This window comes from Crotalus tigris, unplaced genomic scaffold (assembly GCF_016545835.1).
Source record: "Crotalus tigris isolate CLP2741 ecotype Arizona unplaced genomic scaffold, ASM1654583v1 scf7180000018548.2558034, whole genome shotgun sequence".
Taxonomy (NCBI): Eukaryota; Metazoa; Chordata; class Lepidosauria; order Squamata; family Viperidae; genus Crotalus; species Crotalus tigris.
This window is the reverse complement of record NW_024097071.1, coordinates 1,499,293-1,512,941: the sequence shown is the minus strand read 5'-3', so window position 1 is coordinate 1,512,941 and position 13,649 is coordinate 1,499,293. Positions and strand designations below refer to the sequence as shown.

Below are 13,649 nucleotides of genomic sequence, written 5' to 3'. Positions count from 1 at the left end.
TTAGGAACTCTCCCCGTCTATACAATATTTCGAACGGTTAACTTGCTTCATGAAGCGGTGATTATATTTTTTCAGAATCGGTTGGATAATATCAGCAAACTTTTGTTTGAAAATACGTTCAGATTTAAATTAATTGGATTCAACGCTGGATAATATCAGCCTGAGTTTGTGTGAAACAATGTTGATTTCAGTTCTATTTACACCCATATATTCTGGTATGTTAAACAGGAAGAGGGAAACTGATGTATAACAAATCCACTCCGTCCAAAACATTGCGCCAAAAAGACTAATCTCACGGGAACCGTGGCAAGATGTTTCAATAACGTTGGCGAGGACTCATCAGTTCAATTCTATTTAATCTAGTTCATTGAGGTATTGTGAAAAAATAATGTGTGGGAGGGAGAACCTTGTATGCTACCTTGACTTTTTAAAGGAAAGAAAAGTTATAACTTGTTAATCAGTCTATTCATTTCTGATGTACCAAAGATATTTTTATATAATCGGCTGCCTTATCCATACTTTTGAACAAAATTGTGTATTTGTGAAGAAAACCGTATCCATCGTTCCAGCCAACGGATGAGACCTGCCTCACTATATTGCAATGCTCATTCAATTTCCCGCTCTTCTATCATGTTGAGCTGAACTACAATTCCCAGCATTCGTTACTTCTAGGTCCTGATTTTCTTAATTGTTGGGCACATAGCGATCACTGTACTGCTAAAAAAAAAATTGTAGATTTTTATTTAATGAGCTAAAGGAACAATCTGCTCACCGTGCTATGGAAAGCAAGCAGAAGGTGGAATTATTCTTGATACTAAGCATCTTAAATGGTTTGTCGGAAGATTAATAGTGCTACCCGGCAATCACAGAGGTCGCCTGCTTCGAGTTCCGGGCCTTTGGGCAGGAGGAGCGCTGGGCTCGCGTGAGTGGACGTCCAAGATGTCGGCGCCGTTGGCGGTAATTTCAGGTAGGGAGACTCGGGTGCGAGGTGGGGAGCGAGAGGAGATGCGAGTGGAGATGCGGATGGATTGGTTTCGGACGTCTTTTTTTCTTGGAGGCGGTACAGGTGCCGCCCGGTTTCTTCCTTATTTATGGAAAAATGAATTATTTTAAGGCCACCGTTTTTGATAGGAGTTTCTTTCCCTTTTCGCTTCGCGCAATTCTTTACGCAGCAGCTCAAAACTAAGTAGAACATTTACTTCAAAGAAGATTTATGGGCTTGCTGCTTTACTTGCACTTCGTCTTGGTCTAAAACAACACCGAAAAATATAATCCCTTGGATCTTGCAGGAGCCGCGGACCTTACAACAAACCTTGTGCGGCTCCCAATCAAAAAATCAAATTTATGTCAATCAATTTTTTTGACTAATACGGCCGAGAAACTGGGAAATGCTACTCTAGGCGGCTAATAACACAGTACATTGAAAACATAAAAACGGTAAGAGTAAAACCTATAACGGCGACTGAGAGCAGACCTAGAGTTTTTTAAATAGATTCTTCCGTGATGAAAAGTCAAATTCTTAAACATTCTTTGAAGGACCACAGGAAATCTGAATTATTGTCCTTAGGTATTTTGACTGTTAGTGGAACTGTGATTGTTTTTCTTGCGACAATACAGGTAGTGTCCTTGACTTAAAACAGTTCATTTAATGCCCATTCAAAGTTGCAAAAGTCCCTAAAAAAAGTGACTTATGACCATTTTTCACACGACCACTGCAGCATCCCCATGGTCCTGTCATCACAATTCAGATGCTTGGCAACTACTCATTTATGACAAATGGAGTGTCCTGGGTTCATGTGATCACCTTTTGCAAAATTCTGACAAGCAAATGGGAAAGCCAGTTTCATTTAACAACCATACAGTGATTCACTTAACAAGTGTGGCAAGAAAAGTCATAAAATGGGGCAAAATTAACTACCTCTGGTTATTGCCATTGCATATAATTAATGTAATTTAATTTTTTTGTAAATGTTATATAATGTAGCAATGTTTTTATTGTAATTTTATTTAATTGCAACACATATATATTATTTTCAGCTGCCAGTTTGTGGGGGCCATACAAAGATATTTGGCAGGCAGTGGTTAATGCTATATGGAAAAGGCAATCTGAAGCAATACATGTTCTTGACCAGATTTTAAAGAAACACAAAGCTGACTTTATATCACTCTTCAGAAATCCGGTAAACAAACTTTTATTTTATTGGGAGGTGTGTAAAAAAGAGTTGTGTTGGTATTATTCTTGTTTCTTAAAATTTGCTTTATATTTTACTTGAATTAAAACTTTATATATTGTCAGAATGAGGTATTTTAATAATATTACAATGAAGATAATATTTCTGCATAGACATCTATATTTCAGTAACACAACAAACTGATAATAGATAATGGAAAGGGATTTTTGGTAGTATTTTTTTAAAAGAATATAATATTGCCCAGTACGGTCAAGTTAAATGGGAAGTGACAGCTCACTTGAGAAAAATAGATTAGCTCAATAACTAAAATAATGATTTCTGTGCTAGGAAAATAGCTGAATTTACATTTGGGAGAACTTGAATAGAGCTGCAACAAGCTATATTGAAATATTGCTTTTCTCTGACCCCTTCAGACAGGGGTGTCAAACTGCCGGCCCAGGGGCCAGATACATCATGGCAAAACCATGCCCACCCCATTGCCGGAAAAGGAAAAAAAGTTGCAATACGACACGTCACGTGACGTTGCGAGTTTGACACTTCTGCCTTAAGACATAGTGATAAATCATCTCTTGTATGATTTAGTGGAAAGATTTCCTAGCAAAATAGAATTTGAACAATGCTGTATCCCCAGCCAGAATTATGAATCCTCATTTGAACATAGTTAGCAATTTCCAACATTATTACTGTTTTTAAAATATTGGAGACTTTCTTTTTAAGAAACAGAAATATCCTAACTAATTCTTAAGGTGCTAGGTACTCATAGTCAGGATATCTTATATACATGTTAAGCCATAATCCATAGTTCACAGAACATGATGAGTAAAGACATAAAAAACATTAATTTAGTATATCACATTACAATATAGCACAATGTACAATCACAGTCAATTTAAATCAGTTATAGATTATGTTTTACTGTATTAAAGATGTTAGGAAATGTGAAATATATTGGAGTTTGGTCAATGATTTAAAATATACCATGCACATGTTTGCAGAATTTATTCCTGGGAAGAAGATTATGGGAAACACTGAAATGGTTTATTCTTCTACCAAATTTTCAGTTCCAGAAAAATTACCAAACCACATTCTGATGCATTCCAGAAGAAAACTAGACTAATTCGGTATTTCCCTAAAACATTTTATCCATAAAACAGTGTTTTGTATTTTCCTAGTACAATACTTTTCAGCTGTATTTTAGTACAAATTTTTCAATGTAGTTTTGAGAATAATTAGACATTTTAAAAAATTATTTTGTAGCCAAAGAATGCCCAACAGCATGAAAAAGTTCAGAAAGCAAATACAGAGGGAGTTGCTATCCAAGGTCAACAGGGGACCCGATTGTTACCAGAACAGCTCATCAAAGAGGCCTTTATTCTGAGTGATCTTTTTGATATCGGAGAATTGGCAGCTGTTGAACTACTCCTGGCTGGTAATGTGATGAGACTCAACTGTCACTTCTTTTATTTTCTGATTATGTTCTAATAGTGCAAGATTTCTATAAATGCCAAATGCTCAAGTATATCGAGAATCTTCTTCTAGATGCTTTCCTATGCTAAGATGCAGTGCTAGGGATAGTGTTTTTCTGCACAAGCACTAGCCTACCTAATCCAGCAACCTTGGAATGGAAAACTCCTCCTGAGCAAGACACAACTCTCTTTTTCTTTTAATACTTAGAGAGATATTTTTTAAAACTTTACTAGTATTTAAACGTATGAATGTGTTTAATGTTTAATGCTTATGCTTGTTTCAGTTGAGCTTTTTAAATTGTGCCTGTCTATGCATTTACTGTATGTACATTATGCATTTTCATATATGATTTTCAAATGTTGTAAACTTGCCCTGAGAAAATGTTGTTTTGAAGGGCAGCATGTAATTTTTTCAAATAAATACATAAGGATTATATCATATTGCATGTCCAGGCTTAAGTATATTTAAGTATTAACTATGTATCCAGAAGGAATTGTTGGTTGTATTTGATTAATTGTACTAGTAAAATTAGCTAGGAAGGCTGAGAAGATCCTAGAATATATATATAAAAAACCCTATATGTTACTCCTTTTAGATTGAAAAAGATTTTTCAAAAGTCAATTATTAAAGTCATGTGTTTTAATAACAATTTTAGTTAATATGTTGCTTTGAAAAATAGTGACTTATTTTTAAGCCTTATCAAAAGCATCTATTTTTAGGTTACTAAGAGAAACTTGAAGGTATTCATATCGTGGCTAGTGAAATAGAGATAGGCTACTAACTATGATACGGGAACATTTTACAGTGTAAACTACATGCTCTGTTACTGATCTATAATGATATGTGGAGTGCTTATATACATTTAGTTGTCACACTTTGAGTTTTGATAAAAAAAATTGTTGGTTTTCTAATTTCTTACTGTAGGAACTGGAAAAGATACCATGATGCCGAGATAGTGGATAATGCTCAGTTTATACATGGCAGAGAGGAGGGCTGTACCTTTAGTTACTGTTTTTAGAATATTAGTAATGGGAATAAAATTGGAGAGGACTGAGTCAGAGGTGAACTTGAGCATTTTATTAAGGAATATTCCATATATTCTGTTCCCCTTCCCTGTTACAGGTAGTCCTTGATTTACAACACTTCATTTAGTGACTGTTCGAAATTACAACGGCACTGAAAAAAGTGCCTTGTGACCATTTTCCACACTTATGACCATTGCAGCATCCCCATGGTCACTTGATCAAAACTCAGATGCTTGGCAACTGGTTCATATTTATGACAGTTGCAGTGTCCCGAGGTCATGCAATCACCTTTTGTGAACTTCTGACAAGCAAAATCAATGGAAAAACCAGATTCCCTTAACAACTGTATTATTAACAACTGCAGTGAATGAAGCAAAATTCACCTAACAGACATCTCACTTAGCAACAGAAATTTTGGGCTCAATTGATGTTGTAAGTCGAGCACTACTATATTTGAAACTAGGTACAGGAAAAACAAAAAAATGAAAAGCATCAGAAGCTGTGATCTCATATGGGATTGCAACTTTATTTTTCTTTTTAGGAGAACACCAGCAGCCTCGTTTTCCTGGTCTAACTAGGGGGTTAGTAGCTGTCCTCTTATACTGGGATGGAAAGCGATGCATTGCAAATTCATTGAGAACACTTATCCAATCTCGACGAGGCAAGACATGGACGCTGGAGCTCAGGTCTGTCTTCAGCAAAGTAATCAGAAAAGTCTTAGACATTAGCAGCATATTTATTTTGAACTTGGATTGTTCAAAGTCTTATCTTTGCAGTCGAAGGGAAAGTTGCATCTATTTTAAATTTGTTATATAATTATCTGTTATAATCTCCATAATAGTCTTTGTTTTCACATTACATTTTGGCTCTATAGTGTCTAGTGTAGACACGCTTGAGGCTGATGAGTTTAAAAAAAACTGAGGTAGTACAGTAGTTTACATCATTTTTAAGCTACAAGTGGAGGACTTCCAGTTTGAATATTTTCCCACTTGAATCAAGAAAAGAAACCAGCTCAGCTTGTGCTTTATAACTATTTCTTATTTAAATAGTATTTGTATGGTGCTGTAGAGTACCTGATTCTGCCTTTGCATCTGTGATACAATTTATTATGTTGCTTCTAGCTCAGGACTTAATGATTCCAATTTTTATCACTTAATAAATATATGTGTTCTCTTGAAAGCCTAATATTGTTGGCAATAGCTTAATTTCTAATGTTCTACAATTTTGAGGATCATTCAGCATCACATCAAAATAAAGTTAGTTGTGACATTACTGTCTCTTTCAATTACAGTCCTGAGTTGGTGTCCATAACAACACAGTTTACAGATGAGTTGATGGAGCAGGGTTTAACTCATAAAATTCTGACTTTGGTATCTCAAATTGATGTGAACATTGAATTTGAAAAATTACAGAAAGAACGAGGCCTGGGCAGTGAGAAACATCGCAAAGAGGTAAATAATTTTATAGTACTTTTAATATTGGAATATAGCTAGAAAAGCAGCATTTGTTTAAAAATATTTTTTTTATTTCAAGCAGTATCAGATAACTACATTCACATAAATCCAAGATATATGTAAAGAAAAAAAAAGATAGAACTACAAAAAAGATTTATTACAATGTGCACAAAGAGATGGCTACTATACATGTGAAAATTTACCATTATGAGTTTACCAAATTATAATCTGTTGCTATTAAGGTAAACTGAATAATGCAACCAAATTTGATAAAATTATTCCTGCTTCTGAAGTCTCATTAATTTAACTTTAATATTTAATGTTTGTACCTCTGTTTTTATGATGCTTACAAGCTGCTTGGCAGTGACATGGTGACATATAAATTTAATAAGCAAATGTGATATTTTTTCCTGATGTGGCAGTTGAAAAGGGCTTGCTAATCAACAGTTCAATTGTTATGTTATCTAGAGTTTTCCAACAATGTACAATCATTGCTTTGGCTGCTAAAATTAAATAGATAACAGTAATCAGTTATGGTTTGCTCCTGTAAATAAATACAGTTTGCTCCTGTAAATAAATACAGTAAGCCAAATTTTGGAGAGCATTCAGTTCCTTGTTTAGTGATACTTATCTCTCCCAAAATAATTACCCCAAAAGATATAATTTTATCATATGACCATCACAAATGAAAAAATGATCCTTTTTGAGAATCTTTCCAGCATTTGTAAGAGTACTTTATATATAGTAAATATATGTGCCAATTTAAGATTAATTCAATGCTAACAGTATTATAAATTGTTATCTCATGACATGACTGCATTGAATATGCAAGCCAGTTGCCTCTTGCTCTTGTAGTACAAATATATGTATATATATAACTGTGTTTTTTCAATAGTCAGTGGCAAATTCCTACATAAGAACAGTAAAATATGTTTAAGTGTTTTAAATATACAGATGCAACCCATATATGGAATACTAAATTGCAAATTATGTGTGAACTTGAATTCACATACTTCAGTTGCATTGTAATGCCATTAAGATAAAATGTCATATTGCTTTCAATTCCTGATGATTTGTGCCAGGCAATTTTATTGAAAGTGTTACGGAAGTGGTTTGCTGTTACTGTCTTCCAATTCCTGCCAGTAGCACAGCAATGCCCAGGCACTTCCCTCGGTTTTAGTCAGAACCTATTTTGCTTAGCCTCAGAGATCAGCCCAAGTCACAATAATTTTGGCTTAGCAATGAACTGGTCTCTTGCTGATCTTGTTGCTCCTTTTGCTGTTATTATGTGTGAAATGCATCTTTGCTCATTCAGTTATAGAATGTAATAACTGTATGCCTATACAATTGTAATAATATTTTATTTTGAACTAGGTTGCTGATCTTATCAAGGAATGTCGGCAGGCACTGGCTGAAAGCTTGTTTGTTTGGACTTGCCAGTCACCACTAAGTCGTGATGATATTTTAATCCTTATTAGTTATTTCGAGAAAGTAACTGTAGAAGCTGATGGGTCATTGGACAGAGTAAACTTGGCACTACTTTTGGCTGTTCTGTATTGTTTTGATGTCAGTTTTCTAGAACAGATCACTGAAGATCGAGACGGTAATAATTTTTCACTTTAAGCATGCATTAATTTATAATTGTCATTAATTTATAATTAAATGTCTACTAATAAAATATTCGTTGCTTACATATTTATGTGGCTTTTATATTCCTATGGTTTTATGGTTGGTTAAAAAAAAGGATCAGATAGATACACGACAACTTTTGCATGTTGAAATGATTACTTCCTAACAAAACTATGACAGGCTATAGCAAAGATTTAATGAGATATAAGAGATGGATAAGAAATTTTTCAGCAATTTTTCATTTAGAATAAACTTATCTCATAAGATATTAGATTGCGGATATTTTTAGGGTTTTTTCCTAGCAGCCTTTTCATAATTTAACATGGAGGTGGGTCTTTTAATGGACAATGGAATAGATTTCAGCTGTAGTTATACAACCATGTCTTGAATTTTTATCAGGCTGAGAACTCACTATTACATTAGATGAGAACTAAAAAGTAGGAACTGACCTTCTACCCTATAGATAGAAACTTGCTGTTTATAAATTAGATGATAAATTAAATAATTGTAGTATTATATAAAGTAACTTTACAGCATAGTGTTGTGAATTGGACAAAATATGTGTCTGTTTAGGAGTCTGGATTTGTGGGAATTAGATGGTAGGTGGTAGTTAAAGGGATCTTTGTATTCTTGAGTTTACTTCCCATTTGTAATATAGGTAGTCCTTGACTTACAACAGTTCAGTTAGTGACCATTCAACGTTACAACGGTACTGAAAAAAGGGATTTATGACCATTTCTCACACTTACAACCTTTGCAGCACCCCCCATGGTCATGTAATCAAAATTCAGATGCTTGGCAACTGACCCATATTTATGACAGTTGCAGTGTCCCAGGGTCATGTGATCATCTTTTGTAATGTTTTGACAGTCAATGGGCAAGCCAGAGTCACTTAACATCAATGTTACTAACTTAACAACTGCAATAATTCACTTAACAACTGTGGCAAGAAAGGTTGTCAAATTGGCGCAAAACTCACTTAACAAATGTCTCACTTAGCAACAGAATTTTTGGGCTCAATTCAATTCCATAATTTGGGGTAAAGCTTAAGAATGTCATTACTTCTAGCAGAATAATATTGGCTTGAATGAATCAACACAAAAACAATGGGGAAGATAGAGGATGCTTTTGCTTTCTTCCATACATATAAAACTGTTTAAAGTCTTCTGAAAAAATAAGCATAATCTAAACTGGAAGAATTTATGATCAAATGTTTCATTAGCCAATTAACTTTATAGCAAACCCTTCTTTGGCAGAGAACTGCACTGTAAATTTCAAAGAAGCATAAATACTAAATAATAGTTATGCATTTATTCATAGAAGTCCATTTGTGTTAAAATGGAAATCCAGTGTACCGTATATGCCACCGTATTAGGCGACCCGGCGTATAAGACGACCCCCGTCTTTATAGCCGGGCCGCATTCCTAGAACGTCGTCTTATACGCTGGAAACTACCAGTATTTCCGGCGTATAAGACGACTCGGCGTATAAGACGACCCCCGTCTTTGGCGCTCATTTCAGCGCTTGCGGAAGTCGTCTTATACGCCGGCATTTACGGTATTTTTTATTTTTTCTCTGAATTTAACTTTTTATTGGTTGTGCTTGTATAGCACACTAAGCTGTAATTTGAGTGCATGCTTGAACCCAGTCATGATACACTGAACGACTGATTGAATGTCATCATGTTGGTGTTGATGCTTAGTGACCACACACATAGGCTCTCCCAAAAATGATCTGTCTTAATCTTTTAGGTCTGTCAGTTCTGCATTCATTGCTGTCAAATCCATCCAACTTGGTGCTGGCCATCCAGTTCTGTTTTCTTCAATTTTCCAAATATAATGGACTTCTCAAGTAAACTGGGCTCTGCATAATGTGCCCTAAGTATGTTAGTTATTCAAACCATGATTTATTATTTGAACTCTGGTTAAAATAAGCCATGGCTAACAAAATGTGGGAGCTGCATTCTATTACCAAAATGCAGGAATATTTAGCAGTTTTGCTAAATGAAGAACAACGTTTTTCACTTCTGTTTCTTGTGGATTACTGACTATTGTGATGATTGAAAAATCTAGTGGATGGTGATCATATGTGATAGAACATAATAGCATTGATATGGGAGCAGCCCATTGTGTATCCAAGAACTTGTATGATAATATAAAATTAGACAAGTCTTTTTTTCATTTTCAGTGAATTGGACCGTGCTTTTTAATTGGTAGATACTTTTTATTGTTGCTTTAGAACTGATGCGCCAGTTGCCTCTGCTAACAGAGAGACAGTATATAGCAGCAATCCATACCCGCCTTCAGGAATCTCGGCCTTGGAAATTACCAGGACTTCAAGCTACTGTTAGGTTAGCTTGGGCGCTAACTTTGCGTGGAATTTCACACTTCTCTGATGTGACAGGTAAATTTGATTAAAAGTGGTATGTAGTCAAGGAACTCAATTCCACTCCCCTGCCTTCATTTCACTGAAGGAGGCAGATCTGCACACATTCCCCTGGTTAAAATAGCAGTTCTAACTGATATTTCCTATGAAGTATGATGTGTTATGACATTGTTTCTTTTGTTCTTTCTTCTTTGTAGCATTTGCAGAATTCACTGAAGCTGATGAAGCAATGGCAGAGTTAGCAATTGCAGACAATGTTTTTCTATTCCTCACTGAATCTGTAGTGAGAGCAGAAAACTTTTATCAGGAAGAATTTTACATCCGTAGAATCCACAACCTTATCACAGATTTCCTTACCCTCATGCCAATGAAAGTAAGTTTTATTTATTTATTTATGAGACTTATATACCGCTTTAAGTGCAAGCATTCTCTAAGCGGTGTACACCAGTAAGCAATGTATATATATATATATTTACATTGCCCCCAACAATCTGGATCCTCATTTTACCTACCCCGGAAGGATGGAAGGCTGAGTCAACCTTGAGCCGGTGAGATTTGAACCGCTGACCTGCTGAACAGAGTCAGCTAAAGTGGCCTGCAGTACTGCACTCTAACCGCTGCGCCATCTTAGCTCCTTCATGGGGAAGGAGCTAAGTTAGAATTATCTTGAATATAAATAGATCAATTTCTTTACACAGTCTTGAAAAAAGTACATCTAAACATTTTAGGGAAGACTTTAAATTGAGAAAAAATTGTGATTTTAAAATAAACATACAGTATGTGGAATGATACATGTCCCTGAAACAAGATTCAGACATAACAGTTTATCTGTTATCTGATTATTCATCTATATATATATAATTAAAAAGAAAAAAAATCTAAACTTATATTGAAGGTGACTTTTCCTGATGTATTAAAATATTTTAAGTAATTCATCTCTATTTTTTATATAACTAGTCAGAATTTCAGTTCTTTTGAGTAAGTCAAATTGTTATATTTTATTAATCTGTAGTTACAAGTGGTTCTCATTTAATGACCATTTACAACATTCCTCTTACAATCTTTGGAGTGTCTCCATTGTCACATGATTGCAATCTAGTCATTTGGCACCTGGCTCATGATTACACATTACAGTGTGCTGTGATCACATGATTGCAATTTCCAACATTCTGCATAAGCAAGATCAATAGGGTAGCCAGAAGGAAGTTGGAAGTCAAGATTACATGAGGTTCCCAATTAATGACCTGTGAAATCCTCACTTAATGATGGCAACCTGGATTGCCAAAACTGCTGTTGCTAAATAATGTGGTCAAGTGATATGATTTACAACTATGTCACTTCTGACATGTTCTGGTCTCAATTGCTGTCGTGAACTAAGAATTAACTCTCAGTCTAGGTCAAATATAAATATATTTATATCAAATATAAATATATTACTATGCCTATGTCCTGTTCTAAATCCCCTCTGGATCACATTTTATTGATAGAATCAGGAATTGTTCTTTTCCAATTTATGAACATGTTATTTTTACCAATATGAATGTTTTGGTGTGTTGGTGCATTCAGTTTAGATTTTGGGGAATAATTCTGTTTTTAAGTATCAAATTAGCAAGATAACACAATTAATTTACTGCAGAGATACAGATGGTACCGTATATATATTTACTGTAAATTTTTTAAAGAATGTAACAGACACTTACAAAATGACAGCAGCAGTTAAAGTATTAGTCACCAAATACGCATTTAACAGAAATCTAATTGACCAAGTTCGGCTCCTTAATCCTCTTATGGCTGTTCCAAGAAGGTTCCACACCCATTTGGACTCTGATTTAGGTGACCCTGAGGGCACAGATAAACCTCCAAGTGGCCTCATCTGCTAATGACCAGGTGACTGTAAGAAATATAAATTTTTCCATTCTCCACCATTCAGTCAGAACTGAAGAAGCTTCCTGGATGAGAAGTGAAATATTGCCTTTTGAAAAAGCATCTTTGGGATAATTACTCTTTTGGATTATATAGAAAGTATTTCAATTAGAGATAGAATATTGATTTCAATGGGAATTACAGATAGTCCTTGACTTATGACCACAACTGAGCCCAAAATTTATGTTGTTAAGTGAGATATTTGTTAAGTGAGTTGTGCCCCAATTTACCACCTTTCTTACCACAGTTGTTTACTGAATCACTGCATTGATAAGTAGTAACATGGTTGTTAAGTGAATCTGGCTTCCTTATTGACTGCTTGTCAAATGGTTGTAAAAGTTGATCATATGACTTTGAGACATAGCAGTGATCACAAGTATGAACAATCTGCCAAGCATCTGAATTTTGATCACATGATCATGGGGATACTTCAAAAGTCATAAATGAAAAATGTTGATAAGTCACTGTTTTCAGTGCTGTTGTAATTTTGAATGGTCACTAAATGAACTGTAAGTTGAGGACTACCTGTATAATTGTATGATTAACTTTCTAATTTTCCACATATAGAATAATGTCAAAAGTTTTGTTTAGATATAAAGTATATTAAAGGTTCATATATTAACTCAATTTTTACATACTGATAAATATGAGTCTCTTTAAGGGGCTTTGAATAAGTCTATTAAAGGCAAATGTTGTTAGACCTCAATATTATTTCTGGGTTGGGATACTAATTGCAGGGACCCAGTGATCGATTCCTTTGAGAATCAAAATGCTGGACTCAAATGGGCCTTAAACTAGTCAAGCAGGATAGTTCTCATGTTTAATTTAAACAATACCCTTTCTTTTCGTTCATTTATTCTATGTTTAAAATGCTAATGATGGTAAATCATACTGATTTTTTTCTTTTTCCTTTTTTTTCTTTATTTGCTTGGCCAATTGACTAGGTGAAACAACTGAGAAACCGTGCTGATGAAGATGCTCGTATGATTCATATGAGTATACAGATGGGTAATGAACCACCCATATCTGTTAGAAGGGATCTAGAACATCTGATGCTTTTAGTAAGTTAATGTTCTTATTTTTAATAGGTCCTTGTTCTTTAAAAAACATAGCAAAATGTTTGTTAAAAATTATTTAAAAGTTTATTTTTAACTATTTGGCCCTTTATATAATCACATTTTTATTAATCTAATTTGCTCATTTTAAAAGTAAAGAAAGCCACAGAAGTAGCACTTGTAACTAAACCATGTTTTTTATTTCTTTCTAGAAAGATTTGTCTGCCCTCACCTAGAATTTAAACCTCAGAAGAGATATAATACTTGATTTCTTTGTTCTTCAATAAGCAAATCTGTACAAATATTGACTTGTATTTTCTGCCATAAAATAGTTTATGTAGCTGTGCTGTTTCTATGAAGTTCTGCTGTAAGCAAGTTCATGAATGTGGGTTTGAGTGTCTATAGCAGAGTTTCTCAATATCAGCAGTTTTAAGATGTGTGGATTTCAGAAGCTCCCCAAAATCCCCAGCTTTTATTTTTACTATAATTTTTAATAAATTTATTGGGAAAAAAGATTGA

The 13,649-nt window shown here is 34.5% G+C and overlaps 1 protein-coding gene across 1 annotated transcript in view; it reads left to right on the top strand.

The window, feature by feature from the left end:
• Positions 1 to 687: 687 nt before the first annotated feature.
• NUP205 (nucleoporin 205) overlaps positions 688 to 13,649 on the top strand; it is a 49,680-nt gene continuing 36,718 nt past the window's right edge. Inside the window, exons 1-9 of the mRNA XM_039354103.1 lie at positions 688 to 967; positions 2,038 to 2,180; positions 3,450 to 3,621; positions 5,226 to 5,370; positions 5,976 to 6,135; positions 7,513 to 7,741; positions 10,006 to 10,170; positions 10,350 to 10,525; positions 13,020 to 13,136. Coding sequence (XP_039210037.1) covers positions 940 to 967; positions 2,038 to 2,180; positions 3,450 to 3,621; positions 5,226 to 5,370; positions 5,976 to 6,135; positions 7,513 to 7,741; positions 10,006 to 10,170; positions 10,350 to 10,525; positions 13,020 to 13,136 — 1,335 coding nt within the window. The 5' untranslated portion in view covers positions 688 to 939. The remainder of the gene's footprint in view (positions 968 to 2,037; positions 2,181 to 3,449; positions 3,622 to 5,225; positions 5,371 to 5,975; positions 6,136 to 7,512; positions 7,742 to 10,005; positions 10,171 to 10,349; positions 10,526 to 13,019; positions 13,137 to 13,649) is intronic.